This window comes from Monodon monoceros, unplaced genomic scaffold (assembly GCF_005190385.1).
Source record: "Monodon monoceros isolate NGI ecotype Baffin Bay Population unplaced genomic scaffold, NGI_Narwhal_1 Super_Scaffold_16, whole genome shotgun sequence".
NCBI classification, from domain to species: Eukaryota; Metazoa; Chordata; class Mammalia; order Artiodactyla; family Monodontidae; genus Monodon; species Monodon monoceros.
The window spans coordinates 58,480,555-58,502,359 of NW_021703772.1; the positions used below are offsets into that span (position 1 = coordinate 58,480,555).

General features: G+C 39.4%; 1 protein-coding gene across 3 annotated transcripts in view; it reads left to right on the forward strand.

Moving 5' to 3' along the window:
* Window positions 1–2,326: 2,326 nt before the first annotated feature.
* OLA1 (Obg like ATPase 1) overlaps window positions 2,327–21,805 on the forward strand; it is a 169,113-nt gene continuing 149,634 nt past the window's right edge. For 2 of the 3 annotated variants that reach the window (XM_029225759.1, XM_029225756.1), the window contains exons 1-2: window positions 2,327–2,472; window positions 3,754–3,854. In XM_029225759.1, the coding sequence (XP_029081592.1) occupies window positions 3,754–3,854 (101 nt within the window). In that variant the 5' untranslated portion in view covers window positions 2,327–2,472. The remainder of the gene's footprint in view (window positions 2,473–3,753; window positions 3,855–21,805) is intronic. The other variant, XM_029225757.1, reaches the window with a different exon arrangement.

Genomic DNA, 21,805 nt, shown 5'->3' on the forward strand with positions numbered 1-21,805 from the left:
AGAATAAAAGATACCTACTAGGGTTTTCTCTGAGACATGCCTGCTTCATTAGTAGAGGGAGGTCATGCACAGGGATGTTTCTACTATGTGACCTCTACCCACCTGACCAAGGCTGACTGGACCCTTGGTAGAACTTTACCTAAACCAGGCCAATCAGATCCTCTTTCTCATGAATATGAATTGACCCCCAGTGAGTGCGAGTGCGTGGCATTTCCCCCAGTGAGTTGGAAATGGAGTCTTATTATTGGGCAACTGTTAGCAGCAGCTATCGGCCACTCCTGAAACTTCCTAGCTCACTGACATCTGTGTGACCTGCTTTGTCAAAGCACTTTAAAGGTGGTGAAAAGTGCAAGTAAAAGACGCAGCTGCAAACAGAGAAACAGGTAACTGACTCAAGGACTTGATAGTGTGAATTGAAGGGAACAGGTAGATCGCAGAGATATTGAGATTGAAGAAAGAGCAAGATCTGGCTAAAAGACAATAATAACTTGAAGATAATTCTACCTCTCCATGACTGGGGAACATTTTCAATTACTACTGGAGCGGCCGGTTGCTGGGCAGATTGGGCTCTCTGGGATTCTTGAGCTTTTCAGGTAATGGTTCCTCTCTTTTCACAAGCAGCAGTGTGAAAGCCAACTATAGAACTTCACTACTGAACAGTAAGCAATTTAGGAATTACTTTGTTAGGACTATTCATAACCGTTTATACTGAGGTTGGGTACAAAATGTGGGCTATTTAGCTTCCTTCTGTTTCGTACCTGCTGTGTACTCACACCCATGTTATAAATACAAGGTATTGGTGACAAGGGAGCTAGATTGGGAGAATTTAAATGGTGCATACTTATCAATGACATAATGAAAAAATAATAGAAAACCAAAATCAAATCAAGTTGCCCATGTCCTTGAGAATTTCCAAACTTATAGAAAAAGCTTTTTAACTTATCTCAGTAGATCACTCTCATAGGAAAGAGGAAAATGTTATGCAATTTTATTACCAATAATGGCTCCGTTGCTGCTTATAAAAAGTCCCTATTAGAATTTTGGCTGAAAGGGAACAGATTTTTCCGTTTGATTGGGGCTTGAAATTTGGCTTCTGCCATTTGCCAGTTAGTTGTGTGACTCTATCCAAATTATATAACCTTTCTGATCTTGTTCCCACATCTGTAAAATGGGCATACCCATACCAGCCAACTCAGAACTTTTCCTTTATTAGAAACTAGTCTCTTTGAAAGAAGCACCTAAAAAAAGTGTCACAATTTTTGGACAAGTATTGCATTCACTGCAACAAATACTTGAATGCTGACTGAAGGCCAGGACCTAAATGAATGAATTCCTTCTACAGATGGAGCTCATGGTGTAGTCAGGTAGGGGTGAGATGAGATGAAACCCTAATATTAACAATAGCCTTTATTACTATTTATGAGCCTTTCCTATCTGTGTTGGGTACTGTTACTACAAGGTTTACACACATTATCTCATTTATCCTCAATCCTCACAATAACCTCTTAAGGTGGGTCTCAGTGGCCTCATTTTATCCCAGAGGAAACTGAAGCCCAGAGAGATTATTTTGGTCAGGGTCAAACGGCTAAATGGGTAGTGGAATCCAGATTGGAACCAACGTTTCCCAAATTCCAAAGGCTTCTGCTTTTAACCTTCCAGAGGAAAAGGAGCGGGATGTGTGTGGAAACTGGCTGTGTTAAACGCATTCTGGGATCCAGTGCCTGTAATACGCCTGAAAAATAAGGCGACGAAGGACTCCTTAGATCATACCCTTAACCCTTTTTTCCGTTAAGAAAGTTTAACAGCTTCTCACCATCTGGACTGACTGAAGAGCGTTATAGGAAAAGGAGGCGAGCTGGGGCCGTGGTCCCCGAGGACTCAGCTGGCGGCCAAGCGGGGCTGGCGCGGCTGATCGCCAGACCTCAGGCGACCCGCCTCCGCGCGGGCGGTCAGGCCGAGGGTGCTTCGAGGTGAAGCGGCGGGTTAAGTGTGGGGCTGGAGGGCGGCAAGCGAGCGTGTGCGGGAAACGCGGGGCGCGCACCTGTAAGGAAGCGGAGATCCGGGGCCGAGAAGCCCCACGTGTAGGGATGGCGGAAGACTCGCGCTCCTGCATGCCACCGGCTCAGGCCTGCAAGGATGGTTCTCCAGCTCCCGCCAGCTCGGGCGCCGCGCGACTCCTCCCACCCTCTCCCGCCTCCCGCGGCCAAACCAATGGGCGGGACGCGATGGGGGGAGCGCGGGGCGGAGCGGGGTGGGGCGCGCGGCTTGCGCGCAGGTGCAGCCCGGCGCCCGGCCCGCCTGTTCCGCTGCCGCCGCCGCAGCCGCCGCCGCCGCCGCCGCCGCCGACGTGCATTCCGCTCGGCGGAGGGGCTGGGCTTGCGCTTTCTCCTCCTTCCTCCCGGCCTCCGGCTGCCGGTAAGACCCGTTTCCCGCTGCCGCTGGGAGCCTGTGTCATCGTCCGCCCTGAGCACGGTGAGGTCCTCAGGGAGCCTGTGGTCGCGACCCCCGCCGCGTCTTTGACTCTGGCCCATTGCTCTGAGGCCGGCGTCCCGCCAGGGCCGGGTGGCCGGCCTGGGCGGAGGGCGGCGTGGAGCGTGTGGATGAATGAGGCGCTCTCGGACTAGGCCGCGTGTCCCGGGAGCGGCCCACGCCTCACCCGGCACGCTATGGGGAAAGCCTTCTCCGGAGGCGGGGACGGCCAGTGGCCCAGTCCAGAAGGGGAAGATGTTGGGTGGGACCTCGCTTTGGCTGGGCGGCCAGCCACTCTTTGGTAGGAGGCCAGAGGACTGGAAAGTCTCTGCTCGTGCAGCTGTGCTTCGGAGACCTGGGGTTTAGCTGGGAACAGCTGTGAGTTACGACCCTGAGAAGGGAGATTCCTGTCCCTCGGGGTCAGGGATCAGAGGCTATCACTTCATGAGCAGGGCGTCAACGTGGCCCCGGGAGGTTCAATTGGAGCCAGAAGACAGGGATAGTTTTAGTTCCCAGCTTATAAAACGTGAGGTTAGCAGTCCTCATGAGTTCAGTTTGCAGTACTAAAGTCGGCTCAATTTTGCCCGGAGAAACTTAGAGCCAGATTGTCAGGGACCGAGAAAGTTTCGACCTGTAAATAAAAAGGCTTAGTAGATCCATTTACGACTAGAAGTAACCAAAGGGTGGATTCAGGAGGTTGCTTATGAGGACCGATGAGTCGTAACTACAGTGCCAAAGGTGGAAGAGGCTTGTTGGAAAGACCTTGATACCGGCGTGTGTTCATTCACGCGAAAAATGGTGCTTGTGGGCGAAATGGGAAAGAACAGGTTCCAGACTGAGGGAATGGTTTGGTGGGAGGTGACTCGGTTGCTAGTGGTTCTAGAATGGATTTTCTTTGACACTCTTACCTGTGCTCCTGCTTCCAAATGCTTTCATTCATATAACCACATGTCAGGTTAAGAAAATGTTTTGTGAACAGTCTGGATGGAAAATTGGCAGCTAAATTTTATTTTTGATTTCTGGTGCCACATATTTTTAGATCAGTTTTCCAGGACTTCTCAGGAGTGACTGCTTTGACTACTATCAGAATCAGATCTGTTAACAGAACTTTTTTGTTTTCATTTTTGTTGAAAAATAAAGTGTGTCAGTTTTAGATTGATATATACAGTATGCTGTATTCTTAATCTATTATTCAATAATATATTGTGTGTGATGAAATGTGTTTTTGGTCAATGGGGACAGTAAAAAGTTTTGTTCATATGTATGTTTGTTTTGACATTTCAGATGCCCCCCAAAAAGGCAGGTGATGGAATTAAACCACCCCCAATCATTGGAAGATTTGGAACTTCCTTGAAAATTGGTGTTGTTGGGTTGCCAAATGTTGGGTAGGTGAATGTTGTTGGGCTTTTCTCATTTTCGTTTTGTAAATACTTTGGGTCTTGTTGTAGAAATGGGAACTCATGAGGTAATAAAAATTTAAATTGAAGAAAAGAGGCAAGGAAGCTGGACTATTAATATGTTGCAAAACAAGGTTTTCATTTACACTTATCTTATTTTTGCTTTTCTACACAGATACTGGGTTGAAACTTGAGTTACTTATATTGTTTGTTTTGCTAAACTCAGAGGAAGAGGCAGTGGGAGTTTAAACATCAAGTTGAACCAGATCAGCTCTGGTTCGCCAGAAACACTGTTGGGAGATACACAGTATTGAATTTATGAGGAATTAGAGTAGTTTAAATTAGATTTTCATGCTGGCTGGCTCCGTAGGGTACTTAGGCTGGCTACCAGAGGCCATGCAGTAGGATACTTTAGGAAATAGTTTTAAAAGCCCCATTATAAATTTGATTAGATTTTTGGGAGATCAGGGATCAGATGGCTGAATTTTTACTAGAAAAGAAGGTGACAAGTTTGAACTTAATATTGGAAGTTGTGTGCTAAAAGGGTATCTTATAAAGTGGCTAAATCTGAAAGTTGTGAGAATAAAATTTTGAGTTTTGTAATGTTTAAAATTAAAGTGAATTATTACTGCAAATAAGACTAATTAGGAAATACTTGTGGGGTTTATTATATAAATCTGTACACATGCAACTTGGTTGTTCAAAGTCTACTTTTTTCATTATTTGCCCTTCTATTTTAATACCTTTTACTAACCTTAAAATGTAAAATGTCTCAGAAGTGATTAGGGTGTACTAAGTAGTAACAGATCCAATATGGATTTATTAAGAGGACGGAAAGTATTTTGGAATGTGCTTTAGGCTTTTAGATTGGTGGCAGGTAGGACAACTATGTTCTTTCACGTGTTCCTAGGAGCCCCTGTCATAGAGATTGCTTAGTGAATGGAGCATGGTGTGACCAAGTAAGGCAGTTCTGAAATTCTTGTAATGTAAAACATGACAAGTGGGGCTGTCCTAATTTCAGTCTGGAGCTGGAGAGGTTTGCATTTTGAGGGGGTTTCCTGCTGTGATATAGGCTGCTTGCAAAGTAAGACTAAATAGAGAGTGGGAATATAAGCAAAACAAATAATTAAGCAAAGTACTGTAGGGTGCTGTCAATAAACTTGAAAGCAAGATATGATTGTTATGTATGTTGTGAACTTTATTGCGTTAGTAAGCAAGACATAGTTTTTAGATATTAACATACTTCTTTCATTCTAGAATCATTGTAGTCAATGCAGCTTGACTTTAAATGGGACTGATTTAAAATGGGCCATCTTAAAAAATGTTCCCTGTATGAGTTTTTTAGCATAGAGCATAATAAAGTCAATATATAGGAAAATAACCTAGAATATTTTATTATCCAGTATAAATGTGCTATTTATGCTTTTAAATTAAATACTCCTCCCACTTTCCCCCAGTTTTATTGACGTATACTTTATAAACAGTAAAATTCACTCATTTTAATAATGTGCAGTTCAATGAGTTTTGGCAATTGTGTTTGGTTATGAACACTCCTTTTTTTAGAATGATCTTACATTGCCTAACTGTATCAGGTAGGGTTCTTCGTAAGCAACACAAATTCTTGCTGTTTTAAGCAAGAAAAAGAGAATTATTGGAAGGAGAGCATTGAAGGACAAGCTGAACAGCCAGGCCTCAGGAAGGACAGGAGCCTGGGTAGTGCTGGCAGAGATGGGTCCACGTGGAGCTCAGCCATATGAACTGAACTTCTGGGTGTTTCTCATCACCTGCTGCCTCTCCAGTGATATAGATTCCTGTGTAAGGAAATCTTACTGGGCACGTCTACCTCTGGATAGGCCCACAAGAAATGGATTGGGGAGAGAGGACAGTTCTCTGAAGGATGGCCTGCTGATCAAAAATAAGGACATTTAGTGCTGAAACCATCTAAAGAATCTCTTGATTTTTAGAGAACTGGATGAATAAGAAGGTTTGCTGATTACCTAGAAACATAGAGAGATATTTATAGCTAACAACAGTTGATATTTATTTGAATACTTATTTAGTGTATGCCTATCACTGTTCTGAGCACTTTATGTGTATTATCTAATTTAATCAATGTTTAACATCCCTGCCCCCTTCTCATTAGAATTTCAATTCCGTAAAGGCAAGGATTGTCTTGTTCTTGTTTGTTGTTGTATTTCTAGCACCTAGACTGGTGTTAGGAACTTAGTAGGTAGGCACTCAGTAATTATCTGTGAATGGATAGTTTTTCTGCCCTTGATGCCATGTGTAGGTTTAATGATAAGGAGGCACGTTTTGATGGCTACTTTTTTTTAAATTTTTTTTGCGGTACGCGGACCTCTCACTGTTGTGGCCTCTCCTGTTGCGGAGCACAGGCTCCGGACGCGCAGGCTCAGCGTCCATGGCTCACGGGCCCAGCTGCTCCGCGGCATGTGGGATCTTCCCGGACCCGGGCACGAACCCGCGTCCCCTGCATTGGCAGGCGGACCCTCAACCACTGCGCCACGAGGGAAGCCCAGAAGTTTCTTTTTTATGTAAAAGTGTAAATTTTGCAGTCATAGATTGGTATATTGACCTTGCTTTATGAAATCTTAGAAACCCCAGCTCCTTGCACCTCATGCTTCAGCAATCCCAAGGGAATGGCCTTTCATTCTCATGGACCAAAGTGTTGTGAATTCCAGACAACTGGTTATCCGAGGGGTGAAAGGACCAAACAACTTGCCCTGCAGTCTAAGAGGGATTTTTTTTTCCTGTAAGCTGCCACACCATACTTCTGGTAACATTCCTTTGTCCAGATATAGTCATAAGAATTTACTTTCAAGGAAGGCTAGGATATGTAGTCTTTATTTTGATGGACATATGTTCAGTTAAAAATTCTGTTACTATGAAAGGAGGAAAGAATGAATATTGGGGGACAACTGTATACTCTGTTCCATTACTCAACAACTGCCTCAGGAGAGTATTTGTCTTGCTTAGTTGATACTTCTGGGAATGTCCTTTGGTTGTTCCTACAGCTTGCCTTTTCCCAATTTGCCAGAGTCCAACCACAAAGCTATGTACTGTTGTTGAGGAAAACATTGTAGGAAATGCTTTAAAAAAAAATCACAGGGTAATTATGTTCAATGTTTTAGTTATCTATTTTTATGTAGGAAACCACTCCAAAAGTTTGTGGTTTAAAACGATAAATATTTATAATAATATTTCTCATGATTCTGTGGGTTAGCTGGGTGAGTCTACTGCTGGTCTCACTTGAGATCCTTCATGTGGCTGCATTCAGCTGATGGCTAGTTGGGTTGGAAGGTCCAAGATGGCCATACCCACAGGGCTGGGGCCTTATCAGGCTGGAAGTCTAGGGCATTTCTATCTTCCCTTACTTGGCTTCTTTCTCTCCAAGTGGTCTCTAGCCCAAACTTTTTTATAGCATGGTGGCTGACTCCCAAGAGAGTGAAAATGTGCCAGTGGTACAAAACACTCCCACCTATTTCTTTTAGTCAAAGCAAGTCGTGACACCAGCCCAGAGATAAGGAGGGAAGGGAAATAGACTCAGCCTCTTGAGGGGAGGAGTAGAAAAGAACATGTGGCCATCTTTAATCCATTGCATTCTACTATTTTCCTATTTTCCTAATATAGTTTTGTATGACACCCACTTGTTCCCTGGAGAAGTCTTCCTAGCTCATTCTTAGCTTCTTGTTCTTACTGAAGAGGCTCCATTCTTGATTGCTTCGAGAAACTCACTGGAGGAAGATTAATCTCTAGGTGCTCAATTAATAATGCTCTCTTTAATGCATATATTTATTTTTCATGCTGGCCAGTTTTTTTCCAATATTTGATTATAAAAAATTTCACGTACAGAAAAGCCACTCACTTTTTATACAGAATAGTGTTTATTATATATACATTATATATAAGAAACAATAAGCAATTATGTATATTCTATCCTTGGGATAGATTATATTTTTCTTTTACAATTTTAAAGTCTTAATAGTAATCTTCCACTTATGACTATTAATAATTTGTTTTTTGCAGATTGCTTGCATGAACTAGTTTGAAATTGATGGGGAAATGAAGGTACAGCGTGGTACAGATTGTGTATTTTAACTCCTTTGTAGGTCATTTAAGACCTCTTAAAAATGTTTGCTTTTGACAAAAACTATAGCAAAAGGCAATAATGATCTGATTGTCAAAGCTGGTACTCACTTTTTGTCCTTAACTTACTTAACCTCTCTGCCCTATTTGGCACTGTTAGTAACTCCCCACCTCTCTCAACTCTTCCTTCAGTCTTTTGTGCTTGCTACACTTCCTGTGTTTGCGCTCTATATTAGGTTTCTGTCCTTGGCTGTCTTCTCTTTTATACTTTCTCCCTGGGCAGTCTCATCCTCTCCTAATTTTAATCATATGTTGGCTTCTCTTTTCTAAATTTATATGTCCTGCTCAGGTTGCATCTGAGTTCCAGATTCATATATCTAACTGCCCTGAATATCTCCAGTTAAATGTCTACACCCTACATGTCTAAAACTGAGCTTGTTGCCTCTTGCATTCCCTATCTTGGTTAATAATACTACTTTCCACCCAGATACTTGAGAGATTTATCTTTTCATTCTTTCTCCTCAGCTGTATTTTTCAGTAGGGCACCAAACCTGGTACCTGAATATCTCTCTGATCTATTTTCTTCGCATCTTTTTGCCACTCATTTCTTACTTGAATTATTCCAGAGGCTTCTTAAGTGGGCTTTCTGTCAGGGCATTATCTATAGTAAATCTTCTTTTGTTTTGTCCCAGTGTTTTTTTGTTTTTGTTTTTTAAATTGAGGTATAACATATACAGTAAAATGCGAAAACTTTAAATGTACATATCAGATTTTTACATTTTAATTCACCCATGTAACCAGTACCCACATCAAGATCTAGAACAAATCCAGAGCCACAAAAGACTTCCTTGTACCCCTTCCCAGTTGGTACTATCCTTCCTAGGATAACCATATTCCAACTTCTATTACCACATTGATTAGTTTGCCTGATACAGATGGAATCACACATTATGCACTCTTTTTTTTTCTTTTTTGTGGTACGCGGGCCTCTGACTGTTGTGGCCTCTCCCGTTGTGGAGCACAGGCTCCAGACGCGCAGGCTCAGCAGCCATGGCTCACGGGCCCAGCCGCTCCGCGGCATGTGGGATCTTCCCGGACCGGGGCACGAACCTGCGTCCCCTGCATGGGCAGGCGGACTCTCAACCACTGCGCCACCAGGGAAGCCCACATTATGCACTCTTTATATCTTTTACAAGTCAACATTATGCCTGAGAGAATATACACTGTATTTACCCTTTTTGCTATTGATGGGCATTTGGGTTGTTTCCTTTTTTTGTCTATTATGAATAGAGCTGCTTTGAACATTCATGTACATGTCTTTTGGTGGGTAGATATAAGAACTCATTTCTGTTGGGTGAGTGGATACACTTACCCCACTCACCCTATCCCCCAAACTCCCCACCTCTAGGAGTTAAATATCTTTAGATACTGCCACATAATTTTCCAAAGTGGTTATTCCAATTTATAGTGCTGGTATTGTAAAAAAAAGTTCTAATTTCTCTTCATCCTCACTAGCACTTGGTATTATCATTCTTTTTCATTTTGGCCATACTTGTGTGTAGTATCATGATCGTTTTGCATACCTGTGATAGCTAATGATTTTGAACATCTTTTAATATGTTTACTGGACATCTTTTGTGAAGGATATTTTTTCTTTTTAGTAATAATTAGGTGTTTTTTTATTCTGGATATGGGTTCCTTGTTGGATATGCATTAGAACTACCTCTTCCTAGTCTGTGTGACTTTTTGCTTAAGAGTAAATAAAAATTGCTTTTGAAGTAGTTTCACAATTAAAAAATTTCACACTTGCAAAGCTAGTTAAAAAAATTCCTATATGAGGTCTGCTTACACTCCCCAAATGTTAATATAGTACAGTTATAAAAATCAGGAAATTAGCATTGATTTACCAGTTGTCTCACTAATGTCCATTTTCTAGTCCAGGATCTAATACAGGATTACGTATATGTTGCATTTAATTGTTGCTGTGTCCTTAGTTTCCTTTAACCTAGAACAGTTTCTCACTTTGTCTTTCATGTCCTTGACACTTTTGAGGAGTGCTGACCTCTTATGGTAGGCTCTTAAACCTTCGGGTTTATCTAATATTTCCTTGTGATTAAATTCAAATTATGCATTTTTGGATGCAGAAGTGACATGTGCTTCCTAGTACATTATATCAGGAAGCACACAATGTTGATTTGTCCAGTTACTGGTGATTTTAACTTTGATCACTTATCTAAGGAGGTGTCTGACAAATTTCTTCACTGAAAAGTTTACTATATTTTCCATTGCAATTAATAAATATATCTTTTAGGGAGATACTTTGAAATTATGTAAATATTGTGTTTCTCATACTTTTGCCCCCCAGTTTTGGCGTGTATTAATGATTCTTGTTTGAAATAGTTATTATTGTGGTGTTTACCAAATGGAGATTTAAACATTTCTGTTGGTCTTCTACATTTATAGAGGAAACAATTTATAGAAGGAACAATGGAAATTCTATTGTTTAGAATTCTATTGTTTAGAATTCTGTTGTCAAGAAGAACCCCCCATTTTCTCATGTAAATTACTTATAATTTGTTTATATCAGGATCAGTTTTTACTTTGTTGGTTATAATGCGTTACTACTGTTATTTATTTTGTTGCTCAAATTGCCCACATTTGGCCATCAGGAGCCTTCCTGTTCACTCGTATTACTTTTGATGTGTCCTCTGTTTTTTGAGTATTTTCTAGTTTCTAGCTCCACATTATGTTCCAGGCTTATTTGTGCCTTCTCTGTCCCAGCTTTGTAATAAACAAATTTTTCTGTTGACATATGTTTTCATCTCTCTTGGGTGTATACTTAGGAGTGGAATTTCTGGGTTGTATGTAACTGTATATTTAACTATTTGAGGAACTGCCAAACTTTTCTAAAGCGAGTGTGTCATTCTGTGTTCTTACCAGCAATGTATGTGGGTTCTACTTTCTTCACATTCTCACCAGTGCTTGTAATTATCTTTATTAAACATTTTTTATTTTTTTAAAATTTTATTTATTAATTAATTTATTTTTTTTGCGGTATGCGGGCCTCTCACTGTTGCGGCCTCTCCCGTTGCGGAGCACAGGCTCCGGATGCGCAGGCTCAGCAGCCATGGCTCACGGGCCCAGCTGCTCCGCGGCATGTGGGATCTTCCCAGACCGGGGCACGAACCTGTGTCCCCTGCGTTGGCAGGCGGACTCTCAACCACTGCGCCACTAGGGAAGCCCTATTAAACATTTTTTAAATTGAGGTTTAGTTGATTTACAATATTATAGTAGTTTCAGGTGTGCAACATAGTGATTCAAAATTTTTATAGATTATACTTCATTAATAGTTATTATAAAATATTGGCTATATCCCTTGTGCTGTGCAACATATCCTTGTAGCTTATTTATTTTATACATATTAGTTTTTACCTCTTACTCCCCTACCCGTATCTTGCCACTACACCCTTTCCCTGTCCTCACTGATAACCACTGTTTTGTTTTCTGTATCTTCATTTTGATTTCATTTTATTTCACATATTTTATTTTTTATACAATAGTTCTGTCTGGATAGTTTTCATATTTTTTCATTCCTCATTATCTTCACCTGTGAGTCTGTTTATTTTTTGTTATATTCACTGGTTTGTTTTGTTTTTTAGATTCCACGTATAAGTGATAATATACAGTATTTGTCTTTCTCTGCCTGACTTATTTCACTAAGCATAATACCCTCCAGGTCCAGCCACATTGTTGCAAATGGCAGAATTTCTTTCTTTTTTTTAATGGCTGAGTAGTATTCCATTGTGTGTGTGTGTGTGTGTGTGTGTGTGTGTGTGTGTGTGGTGTATCTCATGTTATCTTTATCCCTTTATCTGTTCATGGACACTTAGTTTGCTTCCATATCTTGGCTATTGTAAATAATGGTGCTATGAACACTGGGGTGTATGTATCTTTTAGAATTAGTATTTTCATTTTCTTTGGATATGTACCCAAGAAGTCGAATTGCTGGATCATATGGTAGTTCTACTTTTAGTTTTTTGAGGAACCTGCGTGCTGTTTTCCACAGTGGTTGCAGCAATTTTTGTTCCCACCAACAGTGTACAGGGTTCTTTTTTCTCCACATCCTAGCTAATATTTGTTATTTGTGGTCTCTGATTGTTATCATCTTTTTAATTATAGCGAAGGCATGAAGTGGTATCTCATTGTGGTTTTGAATTGCATTTCCTTGATGCCTAATAATATTGAGCATCTTTTCATGTGCTTATTATGCCTTCATTTTGGAACGGTTTTCGTTGGGAATTCCAGGAACAGTTTTTCTTTCAGCACATTGAAGGTATCTTCCATTTTCTTCTGGCTTTCTAATGAGAAGTCTGTTGTCGTTATTATCGTGGTTTCTTTGTACATAATGTGTTGTTGTTGTTTTTTTTTCCTATAGCTTTCTTTAAAATTTTCTCTTTACTACTGGTTTTCAGAAATTTGATTTTCATATGCATTGATGTGGTTTTCCTTATGCCTCTTTTGCTTGGGGTCTGTTGAGACTTTAGGCTTGTGAGTTTATGATTTTCATAAAATTTGTAAAATATTTGGCCAGAGCATTTCTTCAAATGCTCTTTTCTTCCCCTCTCCTCCTTTCCCTTCCTCTCCTTCTGAGACTTTTATTACATATGGGTTAGTCCGCTAGGTAATATTCTACTGAAGCTCTGGTTATGTTTTTGTCCAAATTTTTTCCCCCTGTGCTTCATTTGATAGCTGCTATTGTTCTGTCTTCATGTTCACTGATCTTTTCTGCAGTGTCTAATCTACAGTTAGTCACATCCAATGTGTTTCATTTCAATTCAATTTTTTCATATACTGTATTTTTTATACAATAGTTCTGTCTGGATGGTTTTCATATTTTCATTATCTTCATATTTACCTTTATATCCTTCAGAAAAATTTTTAAAAATCTATTACATTTATTTTAAGGTCCTCGTCTGCTAATTCCATCATCTCTATCATTACTGTGTTTGTGTTTATTGACTTTTATCTTGCTTTGGATCTATATTTTCCTGCTTCTTTGCATGCCTGTTAATTTTTATTGGATTCCAGATGCTGGATTTTATGTTGAGTGCTGAATGTTATAGTATTCCTTTAACGAGTGTAGGACTTTGTTCTGGCATTTAGTTCTTGTGTATCATTTTGATTGTTTTGAGGCTGTTTATTATATTTTCTTATGATGAGTTCATAATATTTTTTGCTCTGGTGCTACTTTAGCTCGGATACTAAGATGTGACTCTTTGAGGACTCTACCCAAGTTCCCTTATATTATTATATCTTTCTCTGCTCTGGCTGGTGGGGATGTGAACTGTTCCAAGCTCCGTGTGAACCTGAGAACTGTTCACTGTGCTGCTTTTGAGTGTTTTTTTTCTCCTGGCCTTTGGAGACTGAGCTTCCTCATGTACAAATATTACTAAGCCATATTCTTGAAGATACCTTCTGCTTATCTCCAGAGCCCTCTCTCTGTGCAGCTGCTTCCTTTCTAGTATACTGTCCTGTAAATTTTAGCTACTTTGGCCTGCTCAAACTCTCATCTCAGTCTCTTTAACTTGGCATGACTGCCGGGTTCTATTGGTTCCCCCTCCCTGTGCTGTGGCTTTGAAACCACCTTTAGGCAGTAAGCTAGGGTAGTTTTAGAGCTTAGTTCATTTGTTGTTTTCACAGGGAACACAGTCCTGTGCTACATACTGTCCCCTGTTTGAAAACTGTTTATTTCATATTTTATCTGATTTCCTAGCTCTTTGTGTCAGGAGGGCAGTTCCATAAATAGAAGGGGAAGCAAAATTCCCCAATAACATTTAAATGAACTTAAATCTTATTGTATACTTCTCAGTATTCCAGGGTGCCTCCTCTTTCATGGAAATTCATGACTTGGGAATTATTTGTTTTCTTTTTCAATATGTTATGAATAATCTTTTGGACAATGGATATGCTCTCCCACTCATTCTTTCCTGTTATCAACAGTAATTGTGTACCTTAAAAGTACTTCATAATTTACTTTCTGTTAAATCTTTTAATTTTCATTGTTTATTTTTCAGAATTCTGGTCACTTTTTTTTTTCTATTTTCACAATTTTTTTTTTGCATTTTTTAAAATTAATTATCCATTTTATACATATTAGTGTATATATGTCAATCCCAATATCCCAATGCATCACACCACCCCCCACCCACCGCTTCCCCACTTGGTGTCCATACGTTTGTTCTCTACATCTGTGTCTCAATTTCTGCCCTACAAACTGGTTCATCTGTACCATTTTTCTAGGTTCCATGTATATGCGTTAATATACGATATTTGTTTTTCACTTTCTGACTTACTTCACTCTGTATGACAGTCTCTAGATCCATCCCTGTCTCTACAAATGACCCAATTTCATTCCTTTTTATGGCTAAGTAATATTCCATTGTATATATGTACCACATCTTCTTTATCCATTTGTCTGTTGATGGGCATTTAGGTTGCTTCCATGTCCTGGCTATTGTAAACAGTGCTGCAATGAACATTGGGGTGCATGTATCTTTTTGAATTATGGTTTTCTCTGGTTATGTGCCCAGTAGTGGGATTGCTGGGTCATATGGTAATTCTATTTTCAATTTTTTAAGGAACCTCCATACTATTCTCCATAGTGGCTGTATCAATTTACATTCCCACCAACAGTGCAAGAGGGTTCCCTTTTCTCCACACCCTCTCCAGCATTTGTTGTTTGTAGATTTTCTGATGATGCCCATTCTAACTGGTATGAGGTGATACCTCATTGTAGTTTTGATTTGCATTTCTCTAATAATTAGTGTTGTTGAGCAGCTTTTCATGGGCTTCTTGGCCATCTGTATGTTTTCTTTGGAGAAATGTCTATTTAGGTCTTCTGCCCATTTTTGGATTGGGTTATTTTTTTTAAATATTGAGTTGCATGAGCTGTTTATATATTTTGGAGATTAATCCTTTGTCCGTTGATTCATTTGCAAATATTTTCTCCCATTCTGAGGGTTGTCTTTTCATCTTGTTTGTAGTTTCCTTTGCTGTGCAAAAGCTTTTAAGTTTCATTAATTCCCATTTGTTTATTTTAGTTTTTATTTCCATTACTCTAGGAGGTGGATCAAAAAAGATCTTGCTGTGATTTATGTCAAAGAGTGTTCTTCCTATGTTTTCCTCTTAAGAGTTTTATAGTGTCCGGTCTTGCATTTAGGTTTCTAATCCATTTTGAGTTTATTTTTGTGTATGGTGTTAGGGAGTGTTCTAATTTCATTCTTTTACATGTAGCTGTCCAGTTTTCCCAGCACCGCTTATTGAAGAGACTGTGTTTTTCTCCATTTTATATCCTTGCCTCCTTTGTCATAGATTGGTTGACCATAGGTGTGTGGGTTTATCTCTGGGCTTTCTATCCTGTTCCATTGATTTATATTTCTGTTTTTGTGCCAGTACCGTATTGTCTTGATTACTGGCTTGGTAGTATAGTCTGAAGTCAGGGAGTCTGATTCCTCCAGCTCCTTTTTTTTTCCCTCAAGACCGCTTTGGCTATTTGGGGTCTTTTGTGTCTCCATACAAATTTTAAGATTTTTTGTTCTAGTTCTGTAAAAAGTGCCACTGGTAATTGGATAGGGATTGCATTGAATCTGTAGATTGCTTTGGGTTGTATAGTCATTTTCACAATATTGATTCCTCCAATCCAAGAACATGGTATATATCTCCCATTTGTTTGTATCAGCTTTAATTTCTTTCATCAGTGTCTTATAGTTTTCTGCATACAGGTCTTTTGTCTTCCTAGGTAGGTTTATTCCTAGGTATTTTATTTTTTTTGTTGCAATGGTAAATGGGAGTGTTTCCTTAATTTCTCTTTAAGATTTTTCATCATTAGTGTATAGGAATGCAAGAGATTTTTGTGCATTAATTTTGTATCCTGCAACTTTACCAAATTCATTGACTAGCTCTAGTAGTTTTCTGGTGGCATCTTTAGGATTCTCTATGTATAGTTTCATGCCATCTGCAAACAGTGACAGTTTTACTTCTTCTTTTCCAATTTATATTCCTTTTATTTCTTTTTCTTCTCTAATTGCCATGGCTAGGACTTCCAACACTATGTTGAATAATAGTGGTGAGAGTGGACATCTTTGTCTTGTTCCTGATCTTAGAGGAAATGCTTTCAGTGTTTCACCATTGAGAATGATGTTTGCTCTGGGTTTGTCGTATATGGCTTTTATTATGTTGAGGTAGGTTCCCTCTATGCCCACTTTCTGGAGAGTTTTTATCATAAATGGGTGTTGAATTTTGTCAAAACCTTTTTCTGCATCTATTGAGATGATCATATGGTTTTTCTTCTTCAGTTTGTTAATATGGTGTATCACATTGATTGATCTGCATATATTGAAGAATCCTTGCATCCCTGGGATAAATCCCACTTGATCATGGTGTATGATCCTTTTAATGTGTTGTTGCATTCTGCTTGCTAGTATTTTGTTGAGGATTTTCGCATCTACATTCATGAGTGATATTGGTCTGCAATTTTCTTTTTTTGTAGTATCTTTGTCTGGTTTTGGTATCAGGGTGATGGTGGCTTCATAGAATGAGTTTGGGAGTGTTCCTTCCTCTGCAATTGTTTGGAAGAGTTTGAGAAGGATGGGTGTTAGCTCTTCTCTAAATGTTTTATAGTATTCACCTGTGAAGCCATCTGGTCCTGGACTTTTGTTTGTTGAAAGACTTTTAATCACAGTTTCAATTTCATTACTTGTGATTGGCCTGTCCATATTTTCTGTTTCTTCCTGGTTCTGTCTTGGAAGGTTATACCTTGTAAGAGTTTGTCCATTTCTTCCAGGTTGTCCATTTTATTGGCATAGGGTTGCTTGTAGTAGTCTCTTAGGATGCTTTGTATTTCTGTGGTGTCTGTTGTAACTTCTCCTTTTTCATCTCTAATTTTATTGACTTGAGTCCTCTCCCTCTTTTTCTGGATGAGTCTGGCTAATGGTTTATCAATTTTGTTTATCTTCTCAAAGAACCAACTTTTAGTTTCATTGATCTTTGCTATTGTTTTCTTTGTTTCTATTTGATTTATTTCTGCTCTGATCTTTATGATTTCTTTCCTTCTACTAACTTTGGGTTTTGTTTGTTCTTCTTTCTCTAGTTCCTTTAGGTGTAAGGTTAGATTGTTTACTTGAGATTTTTCTTGTTTCTTGAGGTAGGATTGTACTGCTATAAACTTCCCTCTTAGAACTGCTTTTGCTGCATCCCATAGGTTTTGGGTCGTCGTGTTTTCATTATCATTTATCTCTAGGTATTTTTTGATTCCTTCTTTGATTTCTTCAGTAATCTCTTGGTTATTTAGTAACATACTGTTTAGCCTCCATGTGTTTGTGTTTTTTACATTTTTTTCCCTGTACTTGATTTCTAATCTCATAGCGTTGTGGTCAGAAAAGATGCTTGATATGATTTCAGTTTTCTTAAATTTACTTTGGCTTGATTTGTTACCCAAGATGTGATCTATCCTGGAGAATGTTCCATGAGCACTTGAGAAGAAAGTGTAATCTGCTATTTTGGATGGAATGTCCTATAAATATCTGTTAAATCTACCTGGTCTATTGTGTCTTTTAAAGCTTGTGTTTCCTTATTAATTTTCCGTTTGGATGATCTGTCCATTGGTGTAAGTGAGGTGTTCAAGTCCCCCACTATTATTGTGTTACTGTCAATTTTCTCTTTTATAGCTGTTAGCCATTGCCTTATGTATTGAGGTGCTCCTTTTTTGGGTGCATATATATTTATAATTGTTATATCTTCTTCTTGGATTGATTCCTTGATTTTTATGTAATGTCCTTCCTTGTCTCTTGTAACATTCGTTATTTTAAAGTCTGTTTTATTTGATATGAGTATTGCTACTCCAGCTTTCTTTTGATTTCCATTATCATGGAATATCTTTTTCCATCCCCTCACTTTCATTGTGTATGTGTCCCTAGGTTTGAAGTGGGTCTCTTGTAGACAGCATATATATGGGTCTTGTTTTTGTATCCATTCAGCAAGCCTGCGTCTTTTGGTAGGAGCATTTAATCCATTCACGTTTAAGGCAATTATCGATATGTATGTTCCTGTTACCATTTTCTTAATTGTTTTGAGTTTGTTTTGTAGGTCCTTTTCTTCTCTTGTTTCCCACTTAGAGATGTTCCTTCGGCATTTGTTGTAGAGCTGGTTTGGTGGTGCTGAATTCTTTTAGCTTTTGCTTGTCTGTAAAGCTTTTGATTTCTCCATCGAATCTGAATGAGATCCTTGCCGGGTAGAGTAATCTTGGTTGTAGTTTCTTCTCTTTCATTACTTTAAATATGTCATGCCAGTCCCTTCTGGCTTGTAGAGTTTCTGCTGAGAAATCAGCTGTTAACCTTATGGGAGTTCCCTTGTATGTTATTTGTCATTTTTCCCTTGCTGCTTCAATAATTTTTCTTTGTCTTTAATGTTTGCTAATTTGATTACTATGTGTCTCGGTGTGTTTCTCCTTGGGTTTTTCCTGTATGGGACTCTCTGTGCTTCCTGGACTTGGGTGACTATTTCCTTTCCCATGTTAGGGAAGTTTTCAGCTATAATCTATTCAGATATTTTCTCTGGTCCTTTCTCTCTCTCTTCTCCTTCTGGGACCCCTATAATGTGAATGTTGTTGTGTTTAATGTTGTCCCAGAGGTCTCTTAGGCTGTCTTCATTTCTTTTCATTCTTCTTTCTTTATTCTGTTCTGCAGTAGTGAATTCCACCATTCTGTCTTCCAGGTCACTTATCTGTTCTTCTGCTTCAGTTATTCTGCTATTGATTCCTTCTGGTGTATTTCTCATTTCAGTTATTGTATTGTTCATCTGTGTTTGTTTGTTCTTTAATTCTTCTAGGTCTTTGTTAAACATTTCTTGCATCTTCTCGATCTTTGCCTCCATTCTTTTTTCCGATGTCCTGTATCATCTTAACTATCATTATTCTGAATTCTTTTTCTGGAAGGTTGCCTATCTCCACTTCATTTAGCTGTTTTTCTGGGGTTTTATTTTTTTCCTTCATCTGGTACATAGCCTTCTGCCTTTTCATCTTGTCTATCTTTCTGTGAATGTGATTTTTGTTCCATAGGCTGCAGGATTGTAGTTCTTCTTGCTGCTGCTGTCTGCCCTCTCATGGATGAGGCTATCTAAGAGGCTTGTGGAAGTTTCCTGATGGGAGGGACTGGTGGTGGGTAGAGCTGGGTGTTGCTCTGGTGGGCCGAGCTCAGTAAAACTTTAATATGCCTCTCTGCTGATGGGTGGGGCTGGGTTCCCTCCCTGTTGGTTGTTTGGCCCGAGGGGAGCCAACACTGGAGCCTACCCTGGCTCTTTGGTGGGGTAATGGCGGGCTCTGGGAGAGCTCTTGCCAAGGAGTACTTCCCAGAACTTCTGCTGCTAGTGTCCTTGTCCTCATGGTGAGACACAGCCAACCCCGCCTCTGCAGGAGACCCTCCAACACTAGCAGGTAGGTCTGGTTCAGTCTCCTGTGGGGTCACTGCTCTTTCCCCTGGGTCCTGATGTGGACACTACTTTGTGTGTGCCCTCCAAGAGTGGAGTCTCTTTTTCCCCTACTCCTGTCGAAGTCCTGCAATCAAATCCCACTAGCCTCAAAGTCTGATTCTCTGGGAGTTCCTCCTCCCGTTGCCGGACCCCCAGGTTGGGAAGCCTGAAGTGGGGCTCAGAACCTTCACTCCACTGGGTGGAGTATAAGTATTCTGTGGTATAAGTATTCTCCAATTTGTGAGTCACCCACCCAGCAGTTATGGGATTTGATTTTATTATGCTTGCGCCCTTCCTACTGTCTCATTGCGGCTTCTCCTTTGTCTTTGGGTGTGGGGTGTCTTTTTTGGTGAGTTCCAGTGTCTTCCTGTCAATGATTGTTCAGCAGTTAGTTGTGATTCTGGTGCTCTTGCAAGAGGGAGTGAGAGCCCGTCCTTCTACTCCACCATCTTGAACCTGAAGCCTGGTCACTGTTGCTATATCATATAATTTCAGATTTTTTTTTTTGCTCATTTATTTACTATTAACTGTAGACTGTTTTGGATTTCACCAGTTTTCCTGCTAATGTCCTTTTTCTTTTCCTATATAGACCTTTTAAAGGTCATGAAAAATTTCATTTACTTTTGAAAAGTTCTATTCAGGTATTTTGTATAATGTCTCTCAATTCCAGTTTGATGTTTCCTCATGCTGTGGACGTTTTCTTTATCCATTCCTCTGTCGATAGACATTAGGGCTGCTTCCACCTTTTGGTTATTGTGAATAATGCTGCAGTGAACATGAGTGTGCAAATATCACTTTGAGATCCTGCTTTTAATTATTTTGGGTAAATACCCTGAAGTGGAGTTGCTGGATCACATGGTAATTCTGTTTTTAGTTTGTTGAGGAACCTTCATACTGTTTTCCATAGCAGCTGTACCATTTTACATTCCACCAACAGTGTACCAGAGTTCTAATTTCTCTACGTCTTGGCCAACGCCTGTTTTCTGTTTTTTTGATAGTGACTGTCTTAATGGGTGTGAGGTGATACCTCATTGTGGTTTTGATGTGCATTTTACTGATGATTGGTGATGTTGAGCATCTTTTCATATGTTTCTTGGCTATTTGTTTATCTTCCGTGGAGAAATGTCTATTGAGGTCCTTTGCTACTTTTTAATGTTACTTTTTAAAGTTACTTTTGTTGTTGTTGTTAAGTTATACTAGTTCTCTATACATTCTGGATATTAACTCTTTATCAGACATGTGATTTGCAATTATTTTTTTCCCATTCTATAGGTTACCTTTCACTCTGTTGATTGTTTCTTTTGATGTGCAGTTTTTAAGTTTGAGGTAGTCTCAATTTTTTTCTAATTTTGCTTTTGTTGCGTGTCCTTTTGGTGTCATATCTCAGAAATAATTGCCAAATCCAGTGTTACAAAGTTTTTCCCCTACATTTCCTCTGTGACTTTTATAGTTTTAGGCTCTACCTTTAGGTCTGTAATCCATTTTGAGTTAATTTTTGTGTATGGTGTAAGGTAAGGGTCTTCATTCCTTTGCATGTGGCTATCCAGTTTTCTCAGTGTCATTTATTGAAGAGACTGTCTTTTCCCCATTGTGTGGTCTTGATACTCTTGTCAAAGATTATCTGACTGTATATGGGAGGATTTATTTCTGGGCTCTCTATTCTGTTCCACTGGTATATGGGTCCATCTTTATGTCAGTTCCACACTATTTGGATTACTGTAGTTTTATAATATATTTTGGTATCAGAAATCATGCAATAGACTTTTGGGAAGAACACTGTGGAGGTGAAGTGCCTTTCTCATTGTGTCATATTGAGGGGCTACATGATAGCAACATGACTTGTCACTGGTGATGTTAACCTTGATCATTTGGTTAAGGTGGTGTCTGCCAGATTTCTCCACTGTAAAATTATCCTTTTTCTTTTTGATAGGCTGTTCCTTAGAAGCAAGTCACTAAGTCCAATCCATGCTCAAGGGGAGGGGAATTAAGCTCCACCTTCTGAAGGAATGAGTATCAAAGAATTTGTGGACATTCGTTAAAATCACCACAGTAATTAATTAATATTATGGGGGAAAGGTATCTTGAGGCTATTTAAATATTCTGTTTCTTCTTAAAGTTTCCCCAGCTAAACTTTATCACTTCTTAGTGGATTTTGCCTGCAGCAATTATTAGTGTGGTGTTCTAATGGTGATATTCTACTTCCCTTATTCCTTTTACAATTATTATTTGGAATTCTTCTGTATGGAATGTTTTTTTTTTCCCCTACAATTAAGTTATTTATTCAGTCATTTATATAGTTCTATTTAGACTCA